Source organism: Scyliorhinus torazame, chromosome 8 (assembly GCF_047496885.1).
Source record: "Scyliorhinus torazame isolate Kashiwa2021f chromosome 8, sScyTor2.1, whole genome shotgun sequence".
In the NCBI taxonomy this organism is placed as follows: Eukaryota; Metazoa; Chordata; class Chondrichthyes; order Carcharhiniformes; family Scyliorhinidae; genus Scyliorhinus; species Scyliorhinus torazame.
This window is the reverse complement of record NC_092714.1, coordinates 190,898,208-190,925,900: the sequence shown is the minus strand read 5'-3', so window position 1 is coordinate 190,925,900 and position 27,693 is coordinate 190,898,208. Positions and strand designations below refer to the sequence as shown.

General features: G+C 53.0%; 1 protein-coding gene across 1 annotated transcript in view; it reads left to right on the top strand.

Annotated features, from left to right (window-relative positions):
• LOC140428309 (bactericidal permeability-increasing protein-like) overlaps positions 1-27,693 on the top strand; it is a 117,763-nt gene that overhangs the window by 44,535 nt on the left and 45,535 nt on the right. Inside the window, exons 11-14 of the mRNA XM_072514646.1 lie at positions 2,198-2,257; positions 19,625-19,792; positions 25,127-25,194; positions 27,373-27,415. Coding sequence (XP_072370747.1) covers positions 2,198-2,257; positions 19,625-19,792; positions 25,127-25,194; positions 27,373-27,415 — 339 coding nt within the window. The remainder of the gene's footprint in view (positions 1-2,197; positions 2,258-19,624; positions 19,793-25,126; positions 25,195-27,372; positions 27,416-27,693) is intronic.

Genomic DNA, 27,693 nt, shown 5'->3' with positions numbered 1-27,693 from the left:
CAGCATACGACATGCCATCCGGCAAGAGCTGCCGGCCAATCAGAAGCTGACGGCTTTTGCAATTGGCAGCACCATGGTGGAGGCTGGGGCTGCTGCTGGGACAACTGTCCCGGAGTTCCAGGATTGCGGAGCAACCCAGGATAAGGTAAGTGCTGTTATGGGGGTCTCGTTGGATTGGGGTTGCAGAGAGAGGGGTGGTGGGGCATGTTGGTCAGTAGCAAGGAAAGGGGTGTGGCTGAAGTGGCCAATCCCTGCCCCATGGTAATGCCTTTGACTGTGCATTGATTAATGCTGTTGAGGGTCAGGCCCAGCCTCGAGCTGACATGAACAGTTTTACTAACCGTGCAGGTTGCATGTCGGCAGGCCTGCCTCGAACTCGGAAGATTTCCACGAAGGCGAGGAGAGTCCCTTCAGTAGTCATTAATTGGTCACTTAAAGGTCTCAAGTGGACCTTGGATCTTCCCGTCCAGAACCTACTTCTGATGGAGGTGGGAAGGTGTTTATTATTGATCCCGATACCAATCCACCAAATTTTCAGGACTGCCCATCTCATTTCTCGCCTCCTTCAGGGGAAGAAGATTATAGCCTATTGTTCTCTTGTCGATAAACAGATGGTTATCCACAGTACTCCATATCATACCTGTAGCACTGATGAAGAACCAGGTTAACAGATTAAATTCTAACCATTCTAATTCGTGTAGTCTACAAAAAAAAAAATCGATCTGAGACTACTCATTAATACCGGTCAATATTTTCTTCTGTGCCTTTTTAATATTTTCCTGTTCAGAATAATAACAAGTATCACATGGGAGGGAAGATGTTGTTGATCCATTTGATAGTGCACCTTATGATTTACATCTGCCTTGTTGATTACCTTAATCACATCTGTTACTGCAGGTGCCTGATTAAAGCCTGTCACCATTGCGTTAAACTAATGGTTCTGCAGCGTTACTTTTTCAAGCAAAATAAAACTTCACAGAAGAATGCTTAAATATGTCTGACCTCCGCTCAGACTGTTGGTTCAATCTTTAAAGTTGGTAAAAAAGCTGTCTGCCATATCAACTCTTGAATAACGTGAACAGTTAAGAGTCATAGAGATTTACAGCATGAAAACAGGCGTTTTGGCCCAACTTGTTCAAGGAACGGTCTGGGATCGTTCTGAACATTCGGAATAAAGGCAGGATTTTCTGGCCTTCCATGGCTGATTTTGAAGTGGTGGAGGCAGCTCACCAATGGCGGTCGCCGGGATCTTCTCGGCCCGCCGATATATATGGCATTTTGCGAGGCCCGTCCGTCCCACTGTCGGGGAACCCACCATGGGGGTGACCTTTGATGGGACTGGAAGATCCTGCCCAAAGTTTTATTTGTATTTTTTTATGCCGGTTGAGGTCAGAGTGAAACCCTTCTCCAGGTGATCTCATGTCATTGGCCAAAATTTGGTGCAACAATGGGAGTTTCAACCCCCAGTCTTTATGGCAAAGTAACATGAAGGCCTAGATTTTCCTGGGAGCTGCTCAAACTTCACCTTTTACAGTGTGATGTGTCCTATCGATTGCACAACACTGAACAGCTTTGACCACCTGAAGTGAGTTGCACAGTAACTCTTCAACTCATACAGTTTTTGCTGCAATACTCTTTGTTTTTAACTGAATAAGGACTGCTCTGTAATCCTCTTGTTGGCACCCATACTGACAGCATCCACTCACACATAGAAACATGCACAAAGTGCGTTAGTGAGACAATAGCCGCATTTGGAATGCTCTGTTTAATTTCAGAGCTTCTCATTAATAGTTTATATGCGCAGTTGTACTATGATACAAGTAACTAACGGTGTGTCCAGATTAGAATATTTGAGAATTTACATTGTCAAGCCAGAAGGTTTCAAGGATGTTTTTGAAACCATACCCGAGAGTCTATTAAACCAGAGGATAGCATATAATATGGGCATATGCAGAAATCCTTTTTCCCCAATCTAGAGTCTCAAAATCCAGAATAAAAACTGAGGAAGTAACCCAACATGTAAATATGTGCCAAGAACACTTTAATGCTGTGTTTAAAATGCACTTCATCCATCAGGATGATTGATAGCTAAGACATCGGGGTCAGAATCCTCACTAAGTTGCAGAACAGGAAGAATTCCTGATCAGTTCACAGCCATACCTCATTTGGATGTTTACATTTTTCTGTCACTTTTCAGATTCCAAAGGACATACCAGTTCGGCTCAACACATCTAGTCTGACATTTTTGATACCCAAGGTACCAATTAAATATTTTGATTTCCGTGACCAATAATGTAAAATATTTGTGGTTGTACCTGTTCAAACGATACTAATGCATATCAACATTTTTTTTCGATGTAGGAATCCTTTGTAAACTACTGGTCTACATACTGCATTTTCCAAATTGTTATATATTACAAGTATTTTTGCACTTTTTAAAGTTGTTTGTTCACTTTGTGAAAACAGTTGCTTTCTTCCTCATTCCTCCTTCACACTTGGAAAGTTCATAAAAGCTTGCAACTTAAAATGATAAACTGAGGTAGAGCCTCTCAACATCGTTTTCCAATAGACTTTTAAACATCTTTTTTCCATGTTCAGAACTGCCATGTAGTTTCACTGATGGGAGAATCCCTAAAATACCATCCTTTACTGCTGAGCTAAAATCAATTGAGTAACATTTGACTTTGCTGAGGATCAATTTGTCAGCCTTTCAGAAATTTGACACTGTTGTTATCAAACCATTGTTTTATATCAAAAATGACTGATTACTTACCGGGCTGAACTATAGGGTACGTTTTTAAAAGACTGACAAAATGGAAGTTCTCAAAGTGGCCAAACGTTTACATAACTTTGCAATTTGCAAGGGGATGTTATCAGAAAGGAGTCACGGTTTCTGGAAGAAGCTGACCCAGACAATCAGCTTAAGCGAGTGTGAATGGTCCATCCGCTGAGCTGCTCACAGAAATCCAGACATAGTATGTTGTTATGAACCCCGCTGATGTTCAGTGCAAGGGCATCCCAAATCCCAGAAGGGGAACTTGGAACACCGGTTCTAACTATTTTTTTTTGCGGTTTCGAAAAATTGTGAGGGAAGAGATGAAACCTGGTGAGGAAAGGGGGTAAAAACAAATTACTGTGGATGCTGGAATCTGAAACCAAAGGGAAAATGCTGGAAAATCTCAGCAGGTCAGGCAGCATCTGTAGGGAGAGAAAAGAGCTAACGTTTTGAGTCCAGATGACCCTTTGTCAAAGCTAACTGGACACAAAACGTTACCTCTTTTCTCTCCCTACAGATGCTGCCAGACTTGCTGAGATTTTCCAGCATTTTCTCTTTTGGAGGAAAGGAGGTCAGTCTTGTAAATTATTCAAATGAAAAACTGTTCATGAAACTTTAAAACACACAAGAAGAAAGGCAACTGTAAACATCAACATTTGCAATTAACCATAATAATGGTTACCCAGATGGTATGCTCAAATTACCCCCAATCTAAATATATCCATTTTTCTAAACTGCAAGATTATACCTTCCCCAAAACAACATCTCATAGGTTTTAACAGTGAGCCAAATCTAGCAAATAATTACATCCAGAATCTTTAGCTTCATTTTGGGAACCTTTCTTCTGGTTTATGGTAGAACCTCTGAGGCCTCACTTAGACGTATTCTGCTTTCTTTACTGCACAACAGCTTGATTCGCTGAGAGAGCTCTGCTTTGCAACTGGGCATGGCTATCATCTAGGTCACTAGACTGCTGGTCTCCACTTTGCTTAACAAAGTATCTGTTTCACCTTGGGACAAGACTAATCTCCAACTCACAAGTCCTAAGTGCAGCTAAATCCCTTTCAGTTTCTTTTTTTTAAATCCAATTCTTTACTTTTCATTTCATTCCAACTTTCTAAAATTGTTTATTCAGCTGGGTGTGGACCAAGTTGTTAAAATCAATCATTTTGGAAAATGGGCCCTGGCTGACAGGTAGGGCATTATTGAATATTTTATCTAATATCTGCAAGCAATGGACCTGGAATGAGGGTTTCCCAGCTTGCTATCAAGTAACTGGATAGTTTATGAATGGAGGACATGTGATAGCAAGTTAACTCTGTTTAAAAGACGCTACTTTTCCAGAGTCAGAGAGACCATGAGTGGATAACAGCAGGGAGAGAACGCTTGGTCCCTCACTCTGGCTCTGAAAGTGTGTGCCTTGCCTATATCTAATTAGCCAAACAGTGTAATCAAACAGCTGATGAGTTAAGAGGAAAAGACGGGGGGCGGGATTCTCCGACCCCCCCGCCGGGTCGGAGAATCGCGGGGGGCAGTGTGAATCCTGCCCCCGCTGGCCGGCGAATTCTCCGGCACCGAAAATTCGGCGGGGGCAGGAATCGCGCCCCCACCCCCGGCGATTCTCCGGCCCGCGATGGGCCGAAGTCCCGCTGCTGTCATGCAAGCCCCGCCGATGTGAATCAGACCACCTATCTTACCGGCGGGACTGGCGGCGCGGCCGGGGTCCTGGGGGGGGGCGGGGTGATCTGTCCCCGGGGGGGTGCCCCCATGGTGGCCTGGCCCGCAATCGGGGCCCACTGATCCGCGGGCGGGCCTGTGCCGTGGGGGCACTCTTTTCCTTCCGCCTCGGCCACAGCCTCCGCGATGGTCGATGCGGAAGTGACCCCCCCCCCACCCTGCGCATGCGCGGGGATGACGTCAGCAGTCGCTGACGCTCCCGTGCATGCGCGGAGTTCCACCGACCGGCAGAGTCCCTTCGGCCCCGACTGGCGTGGCGCCAAAGGCCTTTCCCGTCGTCAGGCGGCGCGCCAACCACTCCGGCGCGGACCTAGCCCCTCAAGGTGGGGGCTTGGCCCCTAAAGGTGCGGAGAAATTCACACCTTTGGGGCGGCCCGACGCTGGGGTGGTTCCCACCACTCCATCTCCCATGTCCCCCATATCCCCCCCTCTCCCATATCCCCCCTCCCCATATCACCTGATCACCGCCTGCGTGTCTAACCAGGCATGCTTCATTGTGTATTGCAGGAGCAAACATCCATCCCCGCAGATGTTGACCACCCGCAGGATGCCCCAGGGCGACCACGGGATACGGAGAGACCCAGACCCTCTGGCACGTGCCGCCCGCAGGATGCCCCAGGGCGACCATGGGAGACGGAGAGACCTGGAGCATTAGGGAGACGACGCCCCCGTCTCATGCGGTTGCGGTGACGCAGGCGTGTGCCACTCAGCGACTAGCGGGGCAGCCGCAGGCCTCCGTCGCAGCCGAGCCACGGAACCACTACCCAGGACACCCCTACCCTACCCAGGACAGCCCTACCCAGGACAGCCCTACGCCAGGACAGCCCTACGCCAGGACAGCCCTACGCCAGGACAGCCCTACGCCAGGACAGCCCTACGCCAGGACAGCCCTACGCCAGGACAGCCCTACGCCAGGACAGCCCTGCGCCAGGACAGCCCTGCGCCAGGACAGCCCTGCGCCAGGACAGCCCTGCGCCAGGACAGCCCTGCGCCAGGACAGCCCTGCGCCAGGACAGCCCTGCGCCAGGACAGCCCTGCGCCAGGACAGCCCTGCGCCAGGACAGCCCTGCGCCAGGACAGCCCTGCGCCAGGACAGCCCTACGCCAGGACAGCCCTACGCCAGGACAGCCCTACGCCAGGACAGCCCTACGCCAGGACAGCCCTACGCCAGGACAGCCCTACGCCAGGACAGCCCTGCGCCAGGACAGCCCTGCGCCAGGACAGCCCTGCGCCAGGACAGCCCTGCGCCAGGACAGCCCTGCGCCAGGACAGCCCTGCGCCAGGACAGCCCTGCGCCAGGACAGCCCTGCGCCAGGACAGCCCTGCGCCAGGACAGCCCTGCGCCAGGACAGCCCTGCGCCAGGACAGCCCTGCGCCAGGACAGCCCTGCGCCAGGACAGCCCTGCGCCAGGACAGCCCTGCGCCAGGACAGCCCTGCGCCAGGACAGCCCTGCGCCAGGACAGCCCTGCGCCAGGACAGCCCTGCGCCAGGACAGCCCTGCGCCAGGACAGCCCTACGCCAGGACAGCCCTACGCCAGGGCACCCCTACCCAGGACACCGAAATACAGGACAGTGACACAGAGTGGATGGGTGGAGACGAACCGCAATCCCAAAGTACCATGGATTCCGAGTCGGACGATGCGCAGCACACAACACCACACCTGTCTCCAACACCCTCCACCACCGCAGAGACACTCACCTCGGTTGGGCACTTTAGTGATGAGGCGCCTGGTACACTCACTGGTGTGCACAACGCAGCTGTACAGGTACAGCAGGTGGAAGTAGGAGCAGCAGAGGGGCCGGGAGGTCGGAGGGCATCCTGGCGCAAGCGAACATCTGCAGCCCAGATGGACCCCGGGTTCCTGGAGTTACCACACCCACCCATAGCCCCGATGCAACCACCGAACCTGGGACGAGCGAAGAGGGTGACGGCCGGCTTGCAGCGACTGCAGTCGCAGGTGGAGGAGTGCACCCGCGTCCAGGAGCTGGGAGTGGTGCCGGTCATACGTGCCACCCAGGCCGACACCGCACGGGTGGCATCCACGGTGGAGGCAATAGGTGCGACGGTGTCAGACATGGGGAGCAGTATGCGAAGCCTGGGGCTTTCCGTGCAGGTGGTGTCTGTGGCCCAGGACATGGCTGCCCTCTCACAGGAGGCCATGAGCCAGCGGCAGATGGCAGAGGCGCTCAACGCCGTGGCCCTGTCTCAGCAGGCCATGGCCCAGTCTCAGCAGGCCATGGCTGAGGGCATCGGCACCATTGCCCATGTGCTAGCCGACGTCGCACAGTCACATACAGGGATGGCCAACTCCCTGAGCTCCATGGCTGCAAACCTGCAGACCCTTGTCGATACCAGCACGGGCCTCCAGGACTGGCAGCGCCAGGTGTCGGAGGGGCGTCGGGTGGCCGATCCGTTCGCACCCCTGATCCATGTAGAGGCCTGGGGGCCATTGGGCACACTGAGGGAGGAGGAGTTGCTGGCGCCCGTCCCTGGTCCCCCTGTAGGGGAGGTCCAGGAACACTGCAGCACCTTCCTGCTATGTTGTGCAGGACGCAGCACACCACAATGATGCGGCCGACCCTCTCTGACGGATACTTTAGGGCGCCCCCAGAGAGGACCAGGCCCCTGAAACGCATTTTGAGGACGCCAAAGCACCTCTCTATCACACCCATTGTCGCTGCATCGGCATCATTGTAGCTGTTCTCCGCGCCATTCTCTGGCCTCCGTATAGGCGTCATCAGCCACGACCGCAACGGGTAACCCCTGTCGCCCAGCAACCAGCCCCTCAGCCAGGGGTGGCGTCCCTCGTACATGCCGGGGATGTAAGACCGCGACAACACGTATGAGACATGTACACTTCCCGGGTACCGGGCGCAGATGTGCAGGATAATCATGCGGTGATCGCAGACCACCTGGATGTTCATGGAATAGGTCCCCTTCCTATTGGTGAACACGGCCCTGTTATCGGCAGGTGGCCGCTCGGTGACGTGCATCCCATCGATCGCGCCCTGGACTATGGGTAACCCGGCCACGGCAGAGAAGCCCACGGCCCGGGCATCCTGGCTGTCCCGGTCCACAGGGAAGCGGATGTAGCGGTCCGCAATGGCATATAGAGCGTCTGTCACTGCCCGGATGCATCGATGTCTGCAAGATGCCGGACAGGTCCACACCTGGCGTCTGGAATGATCCTGTGGCATAAAAGTTCAGGGCCACCGTAATCTTGACGGACACGGGGAGAGGGTGTCCTCCCAGTCCCACGTGGTGCCAGGTGTGGCAGATGTGTGCCACGGTTTCCTGGCTCATCCGGAGTTTTCTGCATTCCCGGTCCGTGGAGTCCTGGTACAACAGCCGGGGCCGGTACACACGGGGCCTCCTCAGGTGCCTCCGTTGCCGTGGCGACGCAACGTCGTCCTCCCCCTCCTCGTGTCCCTCCTCCACTACGTTCTCCTCCTCCTCGTCCTGTCGGGCGGGTATCCCTCCAGCCTGGACGGCTGCCGCCTGCCCCTCTGCGGTATGCTCCTCTGCGGCAGCCTGCGCCGCTTCTCTGGCACGCTTCTCCCCCTCCTCCCCCAGGACAACATGGAGAATAGCGGCTGCCGACACGGCGGCCAACATCGCTGGCTGATCAGAATACATGACGGCCTGCGGGGGGGGGGGAAGGCGACATGTCATTGCCCGCACCCCCCCCTCCCCCCAGCCAGGTGGAATGGGCTGCATGGGCGCAACTGTGGGAGGATGGCACCTGGCAAGGCGGACAAACTCCCTTGCCCTCGCATCTCCCGTCCCCGGCACTCACCCCGCCCCCGTCACTCTTGCCGGCACTCAACCCCCACCCTTCCGGGCACTCCTCCCGCCCCCCCGTCCCCGGCACTTACCCGTCCCCGGCACTTACCCGTCCCCGGCACTTACCCGTCCCCGGCACTTACCCGTCCCCGGCACTTACCCGTCCCCGGCACTTACCCGTCCCCGGCACTTACCCGTCCCCGGCACTTACCCGTCCCCGGCACTTACCCGTCCCCGGCACTTACCCGTCCCCGGCACTTACCCGTCCCCGGCACTTACCCGACCCGGCAATTACCCCCCCACCCCCCCCCCCCCCAGCACTCATCTCCCCAGTACCTGGCACCCCCTCCCCCCCGGCACTCACCCCCCCCCCCCCCTCCCCGGCACTCATCCCACCTCCCCGGCACTCATCCCCCCCCCCCGGCACTCACCCCCCCCCCCCGGCACTCACCCCCCCCCCCCGGCACTCACCCCCCCCCCCACCCGCCCTCCCCGGCACTCACCCGCCCCCCCCTCCCCGGCACTCACCCCCCCCTCCCCGGCACTCTTCCGCCCCCCTCCCCGGCACTCTTCCCCCCCCTCCCCGGCACTCTTTCCTCCCCCCCTCCCCGGCACTCTTTTCCCCCCCTCCCCGGCACTCTTTTCCCCCCCTCCCCGGCACTCACCCCCCCTCCCCGGCACTCACCCCCCCTCCCCGGCACTCACCCCCCCTCCCCGGCACTCACCCCCCCTCCCCGGCACTCACCCCCCCTCCCCGGCACTCACCCCCCCTCCCCGGCACTCACCCCCCCTCCCCGGCACTCACCCCCCTCCCCGGCACTCACCCCCCTCCCCGGCACTCACCCCCCCTCCCCGGCACTCACCCCCCCTCCCCGGCACTCACCCCCCCTCCCCGGCACTCACCCCCCCTCCCCGGCACTCACCCCCCCTCCCCGGCACTCACCCCCCCTCCCCGGCACTCACCCCCCCTCCCCGGCACTCACCCCCCCTCCCCGGCACTCACCCCCCCTCCACGGCACTCACCCCCCCTCCCCGGCACTCACCCCCCCTCCCCGGCACTCACCCCCCCTCCCCGGCACTCACCCCCCCCTCCCCGGCACTCACCCCCCCTCCCCGGCACTCACCCCCCCTCCCCGGCACTCACCCCCCCTCCCCGGCGCTCACCCCACCTCCCCGGCGCTCACCCCACCTCCCCGGCACTCATCCCCACCTCCCCGGCCCTCATCCCCACCTCCCCGGCACTCATCTCCCCAGTACCTGGCACCCCCTCCCCCCCGGCACTTACCCCCCCCCCCCTCCCCGGCACTCACCCCCCCCTCCCCGGCACTCACCCCCCCCTCCCCGGCACTCACCCCCCCTCCCCGGCACTCACCCCCCCTCCCCGGCACTCACCCCCCCTCCCCGGCACTCACCCCCCCTCCCCGGCACTCACCCCCCCTCCCCGGCACTCACCCCCCCTCCCCGGCACTCACCCCCCCTCCCCGGCACTCACCCCCCCTCCCCGGCACTCACCCCCCCTCCCCGGCACTCACCCCCCCTCCCCGGCACTCACCCCCGCTCCCCGGCACTCACCCCCGCTCCCCGGCGCTCACCCCCCCTCCCCGGCGCTCACCCCCCCTCCCCGGCGCTCACCCCCCCTCCCCGGCGCTCACCCCACCTCCCCGGCGCTCACCCCACCTCCCCGGCACTCATCCCCACCTCCCCGGCACTCATCTCCCCAGTACCTGGCACCCCCTCCCCCCCGGCACTCACCCCCCCCCCCCCTCCCCGGCACTCATCCCACCTCCCCGGCACTCATCCCCCCCCCCCCCCCGGCACTCCCCCCCCCCCCCCCCCCCGGCACTCACCCCCCCCCCCCCCGGCACTCACCCCCCCCCCCCCCCGGCACTCACCCCCCCCCCCCGGCACTCACCCCCCCTCCCGGCACTCACCCCCCCCCCCCCCACCCACCCCCCCTCCCCGGCACTCACCCCCCCCCCTCCCCGGCACTCACACCCCCCCTCCCCGGCACTCACCCCCCCCCCCTCCCCGGCACTCACCCCCCCCCCCTCCCCGGCACTCTTTCCCCCCCCCCTCCCCGGCACTCCCCCCCCCCCCCCCCTCCCAGGCACTCACCCCCCCTCCCCGGCACTCACCCCCCCTCCCCGGCACTCCCCCCCCCCTCCCCGGCACTCACCCCCCCCTCCCCGGCGCTCACCCCACCTCCCCGGCACTCATCCCCACCACCCCGGCACTCATCTCCCCAGTACCTGGCACCCCCTCCCCCCCGGCACTTACCCCCCCCCCCTCCCCGGCACTTACCCCCCCCCCCCTTCCCGGCACTCACCCCCCCCTCCCCGGCACTCACCCCCCCCTCCCCGGCACTCATCCCCACCACCCCGGCACTCATCTCCCCAGTACCTGGCACCCCCTCCCCCCCGGCACTTACCCCCCCCCCCCCTCCCCGGCACTCACCCCCCCCTCCCCGGCACTCACCCCCCCTCCCCGGCACTCACCCCCCTCCCCGGCACTCACCCCCCCTCCCCGGCACTCACCCCCCCTCCCCGGCACTCACCCCCCCCTCCCCGGCACTCACCCCCCCTCCCCGGCACTCACCCCCCCTCCCCGGCGCTCACCCCCCCTCCCCGGCGCTCACCCCCCCTCCCCGGCGCTCACCCCCCCTCCCCGGCGCTCACCCCCCCTCCCCGGCGCTCACCCCCCCTCCCCGGCGCTCACCCCCCCTCCCCGGCACTCATCCCCACCTCCCCGGCACTCATCCCCACCTCCCCGGCACTCATCTCCCCAGTACCTGGCACCCCCTCCCCCCCGGCACTCACCCCCCCCCCCCCCCCCTCCCCGGCACTCATCCCACCTCCCCGGCACTCATCCCCCCCCCCCCCCCCGGCACTCTCCCCCCCCGGCACTCACCCCCCCCCCCCCGGCACTCACCCCCCCCCCCCCCGGCACTCACCCCCCCCGGCACTCACCCCCCCCGGCACTCACCCCCCCCCCCCCGGCACTCACCCCCCCTCCCGGCACTCACCCCCCCCCCACCCACCCCCCCTCCCCGGCACTCACCCCCCCCCCTCCCCGGCACTCACCCCCCCCCCTTCCCGGCACTCTTTTCCCCCCCCCCCTCCCCGGCACTCACCCCCCCCTCCCCGGCACTCACCCCCCCTCCCCGGCACTCACCCCCCCTCCCCGGCACTCACCCCCCCTCCCCGGCACTCACCCCCCCTCCCCGGCACTCACCCCCCCCTCCCCGGCACTCACCCCCCCTCCCCGGCACTCACCCCCCCTCCCCGGCACTCACCCCCCCTCCCCGGCACTCACCCCCCCTCCCCGGCACTCACCCCCCCTCCCCGGCACTCACCCCCCCTCCCCGGCACTCACCCCCCCTCCCCGGCACTCACCCCCCCTCCCCGGCACTCACCCCCCCCTCCCCGGCACTCACCCCCCCTCCCCGGCACTCACCCCCCCCCCCCCGGCACTCACCCCCCCCTCCCCGGCACTCACCCCCCCCTCCCCGGCACTCACCCCCCCTCCCCGGCACTCACCCCACCTCCCCGGCACTCACCCCACCTCCCCGGCACTCATCCCCACCTCCCCGGCACTCACTCACCCCTCCCCCCCCGGCACTCACCCACCTCCTCCCCCCGGCACTCACCCCCTTCCCCCCCCTCCCCGGCACTCACCCCCTTCCCCCCCTCCCCCGGCACTCACCCCCCCGCGTCCCCGTCCCCGGCGCTCACCCCCCCGTCCCCAGCACTCATCTCCCCCGTCCCTAGCACTCATCTCCCCCGTCCCCAGCACTCATCTCCCCCCTCCCCAGCACTCATCTCCCCCGTCCCCAGCACTCATCCCCCCCCCCCCCGTGCCCGGCACTCCCCCGAAGCCCACCCCACCCCGCCGCGCACACACCCAAACACACCTCTTCCCCCCACACACAGACTGCGGCCATGCCATCACCTCTCCTGCGGCCACCACCCAGGCCATGACCTACTTCCACGCTGGACGGCGTCAACCATAAGCACTGGTTGACGCCGTTAAAAAGGTGTTTTGTAGAGGGGTGGCCATTTTGGTGGGGAAACGGGTAGCATTTGAAGCAAAGAACATCGTAGCAGATAGCGGAGGTAGATATGTAATGGTGAGTGGCAGTCTGGAGGGAATGGAGGTCGTGTTGGTTAATGTGTATGCCCCAAACTGGGACGATGCGGGATTTATGAGACGGATGCTGGGGCGTTACCGGACCTGGAGGTAGGAAACTTGATTTTAGGAGGGGACTTTAATACGGTGCTGGACCCGGGGCTAGATAGATCCAGCTCAAGGACCGGAAGAAGGCCGGCAGCGGCCAAGGTACTTAAGGGGTTTATGGACCAAATGGGGGGAGTGGATCCATGGCGATTTCTTAGACCTAGGGCTAGGGAGTTTTCCTTCTTCTCCCATGTCCATAAAGTGTACTCCCGGATAGATTTTTTTGTTTTGGGAAGGTCGTTGATCTCTAGGGTGGAAGAAGCTGAGTACTCAGCCATAGCGGTTTCGGATCATGCCCCACATTGGGTGGACCTGGAATTAGGAGAGGAAAGGGAGCAGAGAACACTCTGGCGATTAGATGTGGGACTGATGGCGGATGAGGGAGTGTGTGCAAGAGTGCGGGGGTGTATTGAGAGATACCTGGAGGTCAATGACGATGGCGAGGTCCCTGTGGGAGTGGTATGGGAAGCACTAAAAGCGGTGGTCAGAGGAGAGCTGATCTCCATTGGGGCCCACAAAAGGAAAACAGAGGCCAAGGAAAGGGAAAGATTACTGGGGGAGATTTTAAGGGTGGATAGGGAATTTGCAGAGACCCCGGAGGAGGAATTGTACAGGGAGAGGAGACGACTCCAGACGGAATTTGACCTTCTGACCACCAGAAAGGCGGAGGTACTGTGGAGGAAGGCACAGGGGAGGAGGTATGAATATGGGGAAAAGGCTAGTCGCCTGTTGGCTCATCAATTGCGAAAGAGGACAGCAGCAAGGGAGATAGGAGGAATTAGAGACGAAAGGGGAGACACGGTGCGAAGGGCAGGAAAGATAAATGAGGTGTTCAAGACCTTTTATGAGGAACTGTATAGGTCTCAACCCCCAGAGGGAGAGGAGGGGATGCGGCAGTTCCTGGACCAATTGAGGTTCCTGAAAGTGGAGGAGCGTGGGGTGGTAGGCCTGGGGGTGCCGATTGGGGTGGACGAGGTTATTAAGGGACTGGGAAGCATGCAAGCAGGGAAGGCCCCAGGACCAGACGGGTTCCCGGTGGAGTATTACAGAAAATATGTGGACTTGTTGGCCCCGTTGATGGTGAGGACGTTCAATGAGGCCAGGAAAGGGGGGACTCTACCCCCGACGATGTCGGAGGCGACAATATCGTTAATTTTGAAGAGGGATAAAGATCCGTTGCAGTGCGGGTCCTATAGACCCATTTCATTATTGAACGTGGACGCCAAATTGTTGGCATTGAGGATAGAGGACTGTGTCCCGGGGGTGGTGCACGAAGACCAGACAGGGTTCGTAAAAGGGAGACAACTGAATGTTAACGTGCGACGACTATTAGGGGTGATAATGATTCCCCCAGTGGAGGGGGGAGGCAGAGATAGTGGCGGCAATGGACGCAGAGAAGGCATTTGATAGGGTGGAGTGGGAGTATTTATGGGAAGTGTTAAGGAGGTTTGGGTTTGGGAACGGGTTTATTAGCTGGGTTAGACTTCTTTATGGGGCTCCAACGGCAAGCGTAGTTACAGGTCGACATAGATCGGAGTATTTCCGACTACATAGGGGAACAAGACAGGGATGCCCGCTGTCTCCATTGTTGTTCGCGTTGGCAATTGAACATCTGGCCATGGCGTTGAGAGACTCCAGGAAATGGAGAGGGGTGATTAGAGGGGGAGAAGAACACCGAGTCTCGTTATACGCGGATGACCTATTGTTATACGTGTCGGACCCAGCGGGGGGGATGATAGAGGTTATGCGAATTTTGAGGGCGTTCGGGGATTTCTCGGGGTATAGGCTAAACATGGGGAAGAGTGAATTATTTGTGATACATCCAGGGGACCAGAGTAGAGAGATAGAAGGCTTGCCTCTAAGGAAAGTGGAAAGAAACTTCCGATACCTGGGGATTCAGATCGCTAGGAGCTGGGGAACCTTGCACAGACTTAATCTGACACGGTTGGTAGAACAAATGGAGGAGGACTTCAAGAGGTGGGACATGCAGCCTCTATCGCTGGCGGGCAGGGTGCAAGCAATTAAGATGATGGTCCTCCCGAGGTTCTTATTTGTATTTCAATGTCTCCCTATACTAATCACCAAGACCTTTTTTAATAAAATAGACAGGAGCATCACGAGCTTCGTGTGGGCAGGGAAAGTTCCGAGAGTAAGGAGGGGGTTCCTTCAGCGTAGTAGGGACAGAGGAGGATTGGCACTACCGAACTTGGGCGATTACTATTGGGCCGCCAATGTGGCAATGATACGTAAATGGATGATGGAGGGTGAGGGAGCGGCGTGGGAAAGACTGGAGAGAAAGTCCTGTAAAGGGACGAGTTTAGAGGCGCTGGTGACGGCGCCGCTACCGATCTCACCTAAAAAGTTTACCACGAACCCGGTGGCGGTGGCAACATTGAATATCTGGGGACAGTGGAGGCGACAGAGAGGGGTGCGGGGAGCCCTGGTGGGGTCCCCAATCAGGAACAACCATAGGTTCGCCCCAGGAAGAATGGATGGAGGATTTCAGAGCTGGTACCAGTTGGGAATTAGGAGGGTGGGAGATTTATTTATTGATGGGACTTTTGCGAGCTTGGGAGCATTGGAGGAAAAGTATAAGTTGCCCCGGGGAAATTTCTTGAGATATATGCAGGTGAGGGCGTTTACTAGACAACAGGTGAGGGAATTTCCGTTGCTCCCGACACAGGGGATACAGGACAGGGTGCTTTCAGGGGTGTGGGTCGGAGAGGGCAAGGTGTGGGTCGGAGAGGGCAAGGTGTCAGAGATTTACCGAGAGATGAGGGAAGAGGGGGAGGAGTCGGTGGGCGAACTAAAAGGAAAGTGGGAAGAAGAACTAGGGGAGGAGATAGAGGAGGGTATGTGGTGTGATGCCCTAAGCAGGGTAAATTCCTCTTCCTCATGCGCCAGGCTTAGCCTGATTCAATTTAAGGTGCTACATAGAGCACACATAACGGGAGCAAGATTGAGCAGGTTCTTTGGAGTGGAGGACAAATGTGGGAGGTGTGGCGGGAGCTCGGCAAACCACGCACATATGTTTTGGGCGTGCCCGGCATTGGAAGGGTATTGGAAGGGAGTGACGGGAGTGATTTCGCGGGTGGTGAAGGCCCGGGTCAAACCAGGCTGGGGGTTAGCTCTATTTGGAGTTGCGGAAGAGCCGGGAGTGCAGGAGGCGAAAGAGGCCGACGTTGTGGCCTTTGCGTCCCTAGTAGCCCGGCGCAGGATCCTACTCATGTGGAAGGAGGCGAAACCCCCCGGACTGGAGGCCTGGGTAAATTATATGGCGGGGTTCATTAAACTGGAGCAGATAAAGTTTGCCCTGAGAGGATCGGCTCAAGGGTTCACCAGGCGGTGGCAGCCATTTCTCGACTACCTAGGGGAACGTTAGAGGGAAGACAGATGACCAGCAGCAGCAACCCAGGGGGAAGGGGGGGGGGGGGGGGGGGGGGGGGGGGGTTTAGTTTAGGTCAAAGATAAAGGGGTTTTGTTACTTGTGTATTGTTAAAAATTTCTGTATTGTTATTGTTGCGTTTGCTTTGTAAGAGGGGAAAAATTGTTGTTTGGGAAAAAAATTTCAATAAAACATATTTAAAAAAAACAAAAAAGGTGTTTTGATTTACTTCGGCCCATCCGGCCGGGAGAATATGGGTAACCCCGGAGTCCATTGTCTCCCGCCCGCCCCTGTCATTCTCCGAGGCGAGCGACGCGATTGATGCCCCGCCGACTTTTCACCCTTCGGAGAATTCGGCGGGGGCGGGATTTATGCCAGCCCCCGACGATTCTCCGACACGACGTGGGGTCGGAGAATCCCGCCCCTTGCGTCTTTTACAGTCATGACTGTTTGTTAAATATTCGTTAAATTGGCAAGAAAGTTATTTTAAACCACCGGTCAACCAAAAGGAGAAAGAGAGGGGAGACATTCTAACACTTCTTACCTGGCCATAGCACTGGAGATGTTATTATAGATGAACATTAAAAACCAACAATTTGTAGAATAGAAAGCATAGTAGGAGCTTGAATCAGTTTGTACCAGTCTTGTCCATGAGTTAGATGATTGTGGGATGAAACACCAATCAAAATTGAAGCGCATATAGAATTTTGGGAGGATGTTGCATGAATGGTGGTACAATCATTCGGACGAGACTGCTGCCCATCACAATGGCTGAAGTGTCCATTATGGAACTTCATTCAAAGAGCAGAGAGTCCTCCTGGTAACCTCCGCTATTGCCACCAGAGGTACATTAACTGGCCACTGCTACTTGTGGAAACTTGAGCGGCCAATTCTATTACCTGGAGCTATAATGGCATCAAAATGATGTTAACAGCTTTACCAGGAAGCTGATGACCATTTTCTGTTTGAGCTGGCCAATGCTTGCATCGTGCACACTATGTCCAGCACCACTGGCAATGGAGTCCAAAACGCCCAGTCCAAGGTAACTTTGAAAATGCAATTGTGTGATGTGGAAGAAAAGGGGTTCTCGTCGAGGCCCCAAAGAAATAATCTGGGTTACTGACTCCCCAGGACCTCCACCCTCCATGGTCTTGAACACCCCTCCCCCTATCCCTCATACTTTCCTCTCTTAAGGTCTGGAGAAACCCAATATTGGGAGGCCTCAATCCAGTGGCATGCTCATTTAACAATCCATAGCTCACCGGTCTTGTATTAATAAGGCAACTTCATCAAAAGTGTGGCCATCCTTCACTGTGGGTGCCAGCAATTAGCTAACATGCACTTCCAGTTAGTCACCCAAAATTTGGCACTGTTGGAAGCTGCCTTGTCCATCTACTTAACAGCAGTGATTGTACTTCATTGTATGTGACACACTTGGTGTGCGTGTACACCGGTCTCTTAAGGTAGTAGGGCAGGTGGATAAAGTGGGTAAGAAGGCATATGGTATACTTGCACTTAATCGCGGACGCATAGAGTTTAGGAGCAGGGTGTACTGTTTTATGTTCTATGGATGTTATGCTGGAACTGTACAAACGTTGATTAGATTACAGCTAGAGTAGTGTGTGCAGTTCTGGAATCCACATTATAGGAGGGATGTGGTAGCACTGGAAAGAGTGCAGCTGAGATTTACCAGGATGCTGCCTGGGCTGGAGAGTTTTAGTTATGGAGAGAGATTGGATTGACTGAAGTTGTTTTCCTCTGAGCAGAGATGTATAAAATTATAAGGGGCATGGGTAGTAGACAGGAAGAAACCTTTCCATTAGTGGAGGGATCAATGACCAGGCGGTGTAGATTTGAGGCAAGGGGCAAGAGATTTAGAGGGGATGTGAGGAAAATCATTTTCACCCAGAGGGTGATGGTAATTTGGAATTCGCTGCCTGAAAGGATGGTGGAGGCAGAGACCCTCATAACATTTAACAATGATTTAGATGTGCACTTACAATGATGCCAAGTCGTACAAGGCTATGGGTCAAGTCCTGGAAATGGGATTAAAATAGTTGGGTGGTTGTTTTTGACCAACGCAGACACGAGGGGCTAAACGGCCTTTTCTGTGCTGTAGACTGACAAGATTCTATTACACTTTGGAATGCTTTTGAGATTTCCATTAAAGTCACAGGTTACGGGGCGGCGCAGTGGCTAGCACTGCTGCCTCACAGTGCTCAGGACCCGGGCCTGGGTCACTGTCCATGTGGAGTTTGCACATTCTCTCCATGTCTGTGTGGATCCCATCCCCACAACCCAAAGATGTGCAGGGTAGGTGGAATGGCCATGCTAAATTGGGAAAAAAAAAGAATTGGGTACTGTATAAAAAAAACAAATTTTTTGTAATTAAAAAAAACAATCTCAGGTTACATTCCCATGAAATTTTGGGAAGGGTGAAATAGCCAACAACGAACATACCTTGTAATGGAAATGAATATTGTATTCTGTGGCAATGGAGATTTTGTTTATAGCGACTGCATTTCAGGACATTGCTTTTTTTACATTTGGGGTGTAAATTTGAGGGATGTCACTGCTCAGGAAAGACAGGCAAAGAGTTGGAGGGGTTTTGACATACAATGACATCCCTCAAATTTACACCCCAAATGTAAAAAAAGCAATGACCTGAAATGCAGTCGCTATAAACAAAATCTCCATCGCCACAGAATACAATAGAGTCTTAACTTTGCCAAGCGTATAATTGTTCTGTAGTGTCAGAATGTTATTTATCAACTTGGCTTTGAGCCTATTCACAATTTGTAAAGATTTCAATGTATTTTTAACCCTTTCACCCAAACAAATCTACATTTCTGTTTCAACAATTTCAAACCTGCAAAGCATTAATCTATGAAGCAACTCACCAGCCTATTGTCAAGATGAGAGAAAATTCCGCCCTATCTGAATTTCAATTTCTTTTTTGTCCTGAGCAAGGTTAAATGCAGAAATTGTCTTATTGCCTTTTTTATGAATGGTTGTGTCTCAGACCTGATTTACTTCTCCTAAGGTATCATAGATTATCATAGAATTTACAGTGCAGAAGGAGGCGATTCGGCCCATCGAGTCTGCACTGGCTCTTGGAAAGAGCACCCTACATAAAGGTCAACACCTCCACCCTATCCCCATAACCCAGTAACCCCACCCAACACTAAGGGCAATTTTTGGACACTATGGGCAATTTAGCATGGCCAATCCACCTAACCCGCACATCTTTGGACTGTGGGAGGAAACCAGAGCACCCGGAGGAAACCCACGCACACACGGGGAGAATGTGCAGACTCCGCACAGACAGTGACCCAAGCCGGGAATCAAACCTGGGACCCTGGAGCTGTGAAGCAATTGTGCTATCCACAATGCTACCGTGCTGCCCCAAGTCTTATGCTTAACAGCAATCAATCCGAATTCAACTGCTGCCATCCATCGTGCCTTTTATGAGTCAATTAAAGCAGAAGAAATAGCCTAATATTAATAATCCATTATTTTAGACATACAGATATGTCTTTTTGCACAAAGGTGTAATGTTGTAACATCAATGCGCAGACATATAAAACTCGAACTGTCTGAATAACTTTCACGAAGGAAGCAAGCATATTAACTTGCTCTTTTACACTTTATTTTGAGATGCTGAACAAATAAATATTGCATTTATCAATGTCAATTGGCTTCTTCCAGGTTGCAAAGCAGTATCCCAACCTGCTGATGAAAATTGTTATGAGTGCTTCGAAGCAACCGATTGTGAGGCTTGTTCCAGGAAAACTCACAGCTGATGTGTTTGCTGCAGCTGAAGTATTCGCAATCCTTCCGAATGAATCCATTGCGGAACTATTTGTGCTGGGCGTTGTAAGTGTTGTTATTTTTGCTCAATTTTTCTGTTGAAAGAAAAATAAGTAGCAGGATGGAAGATTGAAAGAAAAAATTAGCGATTTTTTTTTTTTTTGTAGATCTATGTTTGTACAGACATGTCTTTCATTTGTATTTTGGGACCCCATTGAAAACAAAACACAACAGCTAAGTATATTTTTTAAGTGCATTTCAAAGTGTATTTTTGTTTCCCTGTAAGTTTGAAAATTTCACAGAAAATCTTCCTACATTTGGAGCATAAAATGATTTTCTTTCAAGCTGATAGCCAATGTCTGGCTTTACCACATCACAATCTACCAGGCCTGACCCTCTCCTTCCAAACTGAGCCAGTTCTCTAGGATTTCTTCGATAACCTCAGGCTCCTTTTCTCTACCATTGATTACCTCTTTAATCTTAATATTCTGGACCCTTACCCTGACCTCTAACAAGAAGCTCCCAAATTCAGTGAGCCAGATCTTCCCCTCAGTCAGGAACCATGGGTCATGCCATTTCCTGACTTTGCAATCGAGGTAAAAGTCAGTCTCCGAATGCCACAGTACACTCATCTCCATGAGATGTGGGCAGGCACGGTTTTGGTCTGTTGCTTTCTTAGGCACAGTAAGTATGAGCTGCCACAATGAGACTTTGAAAATCATCTTGGGAGGGGGAAAGAACATTTCATCTTACAACCTAATAACAGTGTCGATCAACCATCTGATCTTTAGAATTCCCTTCGACCTCACCCACTCTTAACTCCTCCCTTAACGGCTTTCTTTAACCCCCACCTCTGTGACAAAGGCTTACATCTCTCTTTTGTTTGACATTTGTTTTCAGTTTTGCCTTGATGTTATGATGGTGCAGTTGTTGGCGTTGTCATTACCATTAATAATTGAGATTTGTTGCAACTGTTTAGCTGGGTGAAGGGACAATTTTACGGTATGAGCACAGTAGCAAAATCGATGGATATAAGCCAGATAATGTGAATAATTGTGCTGCCGTTTCACAAGGAGTTTTCTTGATCTTACTTTTCCTTTTTTCACTGTACTATTAGTGGCATCATTTTGTATATTCTTGTCAGTTCACAATACTACCAGAAGTTTCAAAATGAAACATTCAATGATTAGCCAGCTGTTTCTTCAATTTGTGTATGAAATCTTCCCTTGAAATATGTTTGTTAACCTCTTTGGATATTCCATAAATACCTCAACAGAAAGTGTTGAGGGATGAGGGAAAATAAAAAACAATTAAAATGTCCCAATACGGTGGGATTTTCTGGCCCTTCCCACCGGCGGGATCTTCAGGTTCCGCCAAAGACATCCCCTCCACAGTGGGTTCCCTCCCAAAACACCATATACATCAGCGGGACCAGAAATGAAAATTAAATGAAAATCGCTTATTGTCACAAGTAGGCTTCAAATGAAGTTACTGTGAAAAGCCCCTAGACGCCACATTCCGGCGCCTGTTCGGGGAGGCTGTTACGGGAATTGAACCGTGCTGCTGGCCTGCCTTGGTCTGCTTTCAAAGCCAGCGATTTAGCCCAGAAGATCCCATTGGCGGCCAATACCAAGTCGCCTAGGCTGCTGGAAAACAGGCACGGGGATGCAGGAAAATCTCACCCATTGTGTTGCTGAAATTTGGTGAAATACCTGGAGGTATTGATAAAAATAATGATAGGCTAACTACATTTGAATGTTCTTACATAATGTAATTCTAACCAACGCCTTCCCTCTTTGCAAGTGCAGTAAACATACAGAGAAGGAATATAATCTGTACCAAACTGTTCACAGATAAACTGTTCACAGATAAACTGCCCAACACCCTCCGCCATCCAACCCTGCAAACGTCAACAATGCTTTTTGTTTTGTCAGCGTCATTAGTTTTTAACTTTGGCCCTTTCCTTGATTTCCACTTTGCTGTGGTGGAGAGGGTTAAACATTGCGTTGACCTCAAGCAATGTTGCCCAGAGTCTTAAACTCCTGGGTCCTAAGATCGTCCTCTTTACGGACTGCATTGCTACAGTTGGAAAGGACTCCCAACTCTGGAAAGGAACCATTGGAAAAGAAGGAGTTGGGAATTGCAACTCCAATAGGGTTCTCTTGCTCATCAAATGCATGGAACACTGGCTTGTCATCACCAAAGATTTTCTGGAGACATCCATGATCAAATGATTGACTTTGTCATTGTCCGATCCTGAGAGAAAAGGGTGTCCCCATCATCAAGACCACTGGTTCATCCACTCCTCCAAGTCCATCAAACTCCAAAAGAAGCAGCAGATGATGAAGAAACAGCTCATAAAAAAGATCAATGTTGAGCGACTTCAAAAGCCAGGCATGCGAGTGAACTTCCAACAATGTCTTCTGCAAAGTGTTCAATCGAATGGAGTGGAGGAAAACTGGACAGAGCTGAAGACGGCCATCATCTCTGTGAAGGAACCATCAGCGACAAGACCAGGAAACACCAACACTGGTTCGACAAAAAGGAACCCACCATCTAAGACCTCAACGACAAGAAGAGGTAAGCTCTCCAGCACCTATCAAAGCAACATAACCAGCAAGGCAAAGAGGAGAGCTTGTCAATCAGCCAAAGAAGAACTCGGGGAAATAAAGAGCCCATGGTGGACTGAGAAAGCTAAGGAGCTGCAACGCCTCGCTGACGAGCACAGCACCTGGGACCCCTTCAGAGCACCGAGGCAATATATGATCCAACCCCCTGGGCCTCAAACAGGTGCGGGGTAAGGATGCAACCCTCATGAGAGACAGAGAAAACATCGAACTTCGATGGCGAGAACACTTCAAAGAGCTCCTAAACCGTGATATAACCATAGATGAGGACGTGTTTTATGAAATCCCCAACTCCGCATCAAAGATGATCTCGGAAACCCACCAAACATGGACAAAATTGAAGCCACCATTAAACATATGAAGAATGGATAAGCCGCAGGAGATTCCAACAGAGATTTTCAAACTTGGAAGGGAAGAGATCACTCATCATCTCTATCAACTATTCCTGAAATTCTGGGACAGAAAAGGGATTCCTGCCAAACTCAGGGATACGGTCATCGCCACCATCTTCAAGAAAGGAGATAAAGTTGTCTGTGGGAACTAACAAGGAACCTTCCTGCTCTCCATCACCGGATGGATCATTGCCCAAATCCTTGCTCGCGGCCTTCTCCCTGTCTCTGAAGAAATTCTTCTGGAAAGCTGGTGTGGCTTCCGACCAAACCATGGAATAGCGGACATGATTTTCACTGCTCGGCAACCTCAAGAGAAATGCCAGAAGCAACATTGATCACTCTACGCGGCCTTTATCGATATGACCAAGGCTCTTGGGAAGTGCTACAGAAGATCTGTCAAATGCCGGCTGTCCAAGAAATTCATCAACATCCTTCTTGACAAGATATTAGCAACAGTCCTCACCCACAGAAATAAGACCGAAACCTTCAAGGTCAAAAGCAAATTACTGCGGATGCTGGAATCTGAGACCAAAAAGAAAATGCTGGAAAATCTCAGCCGGTCTGGCAGCATCTGTAGGGAGAGAAAAGAGCTTACGTTTCGAGTCCAATGACTCTTTGTCAAAGCTTGACCTTCAAGGTCAAGACTGGAGTCAAGCAGATGTCATCACCCCCACCCTTTCGTCCATCTTCATCGCCACCATCCTTCACCTTGTCAAGAACAAGCCTCCCAGTGAAGTGGACATTGTCTACAGGATGGAGGGAAAACTTCTCAACCTCGACCGGTTGAAATCCAAGAAGAAAATAACACTGACATCGGCCGTGGAACTTCAATGTATAAATGATATCACCATCTCCACTCTCTCAGAAGAGAATCTCCAAGCCATGCTTGACACCTTTGCAAAGCATATCGAAGAATCGATCTCAACCTTAACCTCAAGAAGCCTCGAGTCTGTTACCAACTCACCCCAGGGCAAGATCCGGTCTCTGCCTCCATCAAGATAAACTGAGAAACCCTCCCAAATGTGGAACATTTCCCCTACCTGAGGCGTCTGCTCTCCTCTAAGGTTGACATTGATGCAGAGATCCAAATTTGTATCCAATCTGCGAGTGCCTCCTTTGGACACCTAAGGTGACCACTATATTCATGCTGACACCAAGATCCTCGTGTACAAGGTAGTCATCCTTTGAACTCTTCTATATAGCTCAGAAACTTGGACTACATTTGGACACCACATCAAGGCCCCTGAAAGGTACCATCCTCAGTGTCTGAGATGGATTCTCTGCATCTACTGGGAGGATAGGCGTACTAATGTCAGTGAGCTCTAAGGAGCCAGGAGCATCAGCATCGAGACCATGATCATCCAAAATCAATTCGGCTGGGCAGGCCATGTGCTTGGGATGTCAGAGTCCCGACTGCCAAAGCAAAGATTCTTCATCCAGCTCAAGGAAGGCTTCCGAACAAGAAAAGGAAAAAGAAAGCACTTCAAAGACACCTGATGTCTTACCTCAAGAAATGCAACATTGACGTCAACGCCTGGGAGACCCTTTCTCAGAAGAGAACTGCTTGGCGGAACCTCCTGATTGAAAGTACATAGTTCTTCAAGGACACCCGGCACGGGGGAGGCGGTGGCTTAGTGATATTATCACTGGACTAGTAAACCAGAAACTCAGGGTAATACTCTGGGGATCCGGGTTCGAATCCCACCACTGCAGATAGTGAATTTGAATTCAATAAAAATCTGGTATTAAAAGTCTAATGACGACCATGAAACCATTGTTGATCGTCATGAAAACCCATCTGGTTCATTAATGTCCTTTAGAGAATGGAATCTGCCATCCTTACCTGGTCTGGCCTACATATGACTCCAGACCCACAGCAATTCGGCCCATCGAGTCTGCACCGACCCTCTGATACAATAATTCTCAACTCCACTTTACTGCCTTATCCCCATAATCCTTGATTCTCTTACTGATTAAAAATCTGTCTATCGCGGCCTTGAACGTACTTAATGACCCAGCCCTTGCAGCTCTCTGCAGCAAAGAATTCCACAGTTTAACTGCTCTGAGAGAAGAAATTCTTCCTCAGTTTTGTATTGAATGGGTGACCCCTTTACTCTGAGATTATGCCTTCTGGTTCCAGACTCTCTCTCTGGTTCTAGACTGTCCCTGTTGGGGAAACAACCTCCCAACATCTACCTCATCAACCCCCCCCTGAGAATTCTATATGTCTCAATAAGGTCAATAATATATAAGAACATAGATATCAGCCAGAATATTGTGCAGTAAAAATGCCTTTGTTCAATACAGAAATTGAAATTGTTTTTCTTGTGAGCTGGTGTCATATGTTAATATTGTTATAATAGATTGTGTGTTGATCACAGACTGCCAGCATGCGTGGACAGATGTTCACTTCAGACATGAAACTTCGTGGGTCAGTATCTTTGAACAGGTAAGAATTAAATAAGGAAAACATTTTCCCTACAGCACTTAGTTCCATGGAAAAAAACACTGGTGATAATTGACAAACAGCAATGTTGCAAGTTAGTACTCTCCTGCATTACCTCAGAGTGGTGCATCACTTCTGGATAAAGCTTCAAAGTTCTATCTGTTTTGGAAGCAAGCTGTATTTCAATTTATCTGTATGAATGGATTCTGCACTGCAGGGGGCAGCACGGTAGCACAAGTGGATAGCACTGTGGCTTCACAGCACCAGGGTCCCAGGTTCGATTCCCAGCTGGGTCACTGTCTGTGCGGAGTTTGCACGTTCTCCCCGTGTTTGCGTAGGTTTCCTACGGGTGCTCCGGTTTGCTCCCACAGTCCAAAAACGTGCAGGTTAGGTGGATTGGCCATGATAAATTGCCCTTCGTGACCAAAAAGGTTAGGAGGGGTTATTGGGTTACGGGGATGGGGTGGAAGTGAGGGCTTAAGTGGGATGGGCCGAATGGCCTCCTTCTGCACTGTATGTTCTATGTCTGCAGTTTTCACCAGGCGTACAGTGAGAAAGAGGTGATATTATTCCCCCATGTTGGTTCTGTCAACCACAAGAGTAATTTTCCACAAAATATATTTGGTGATTAGAAATTGCTTAACATAATAAACTGGGACATTTCAGGGATTGTTTTGTTTTCATTTATTCTTGGAATATAGACATTATTAGCAACGCTATTATTACCCATCCCTAGTTGCCCTTGAATGAGCCATTATCTTGAACTGCTGCAGTCCATGTGGTGAAGGTATTCCCACAGCGCTGATCGGTAGGGCATTCCAAGATTTCAACCAAGCAACAATGAAGATCAGCGATATGGATCTGAGTTAGGGTGGCTGGTCACCTGGTTTGAATTGTGATGGAAGGGATATGCAAAGCCACGAGGTTAGAGATTGTAATAGTTTAGTATTCTTCTGATGCTGATGGCCCAGTTGCGAGCTGATAGAGCGAGTTTTAATCTATCCCAATTTTCATGGTGGTCGTACCGCACAGCACAGTGGCGGATGACTTGAGTGTAAAGGTGGAACCTGGACTCCACAGCAACTCTTCAGTTGTCACTTTTAACAATGTGGGTTTGTGAGGAAGAGGAAATGCTGGTTATTCCCTCAAGTTGATTTTTTGACCATCTGCCATAATGCAGTTCTTCAAGATTGCTCCAAGTCGGGTAGAATAGCCATTATACTACCGTAGCCCCATGATGTCAGGTGGCACGGTAGCACAGTGATTAGCACCATTCCTTCGCAACTCCAGGGTCGATTCCCGGTTTGGGTCACTGTCTGTGTGGAGTCTGCACGTTCTCCCCGTGTCTGCGTGGGTTTCCTCCAGGTGCTCCGGTTTTCTTCCACAGTCCAAAGATGTGCAGTTTAGGTGGATTGGCCATCCTAAATTGCCCCTTAGTGTCCAAAACGTTAGATGGGGTTACTGGGTTACGGGGATATGCTGGATGTGTGCGTTTTGGTAGGATGCTCTTTCCAAGGGCCGGTGCAGACTCGATGGGATGAGTGGCCTCCTGCTGGATGTAAATTCTATGTTATATGAGAGGGTGCGGTGCAGCTGATATGTGTTTTAAAGATAGAGGGCGATATCTTCCGGCTGTTCATGTTGGCAGGATCTTCCAATCCTGCCAACAGTGTTACCCCCGCTGCAGGTTTCCCAGCAACATGGGGTGGATTCCCATTGACTGCAGCGGGACCAGTAGATCCTACCGCCGAGAACCACACTCCAGGCAGGCCAGAGAAACCCATCCAGAATTGTGATTAAACAGTTTAGAACAGTCTGGTTCCATTGGCATGATCCTCAGACAACATATAAACTGCTGCCTACATTCTCCTCTCCCTCCATCAATTCCTGAAGAGAAAAGGTGAACGGGAAACCTATCGTTAGAATGCTGTCAATGCAACTGTAGGGGAGGCCTCTTTGTAGGAAAACATTGCACTCTGAGGGATTTTCCCCCCGAAACGTCCAGCTGAGATTTGATAGCTTCACCAGGTAAACCACTTATAATCAGCCATTCCATCAGAGTCCCAGTTTGATTTGTCAAGGATTTCCCATTTTTGTTGCAATTCATCCATTTATGTGACTTCTGTGCTTTATCCATATAAAATGGAACAATTAAAAATAACTTTCCAATTTTTAAATCAGTGTGGACCTAACTATGGAAGACTCTAAAGTGGGGACCATACCAGTAAGTCCTTTTTTTCTCATGTCTCTCTAAACTTACTTTTTTTTTAACTCAATATAATGTAAAATATTTTGTTGGGCATATTGTGTTATTCAGTAAAGATGGATGAGTACATGTAAATGTGTCAGGTAATTAAGCTGGGGAAAGGTTAACAGAGACAACTTGCTCAGGAGAGTTGAGAGATAAAAGAGGTGAAGTCAGGGAACCAAGAGGTGAAGTAATCAGCGGGGAGCGTAGCTGCTTAGGAATACAAAAAAAACACGAAAAGACAAAACTCAGGA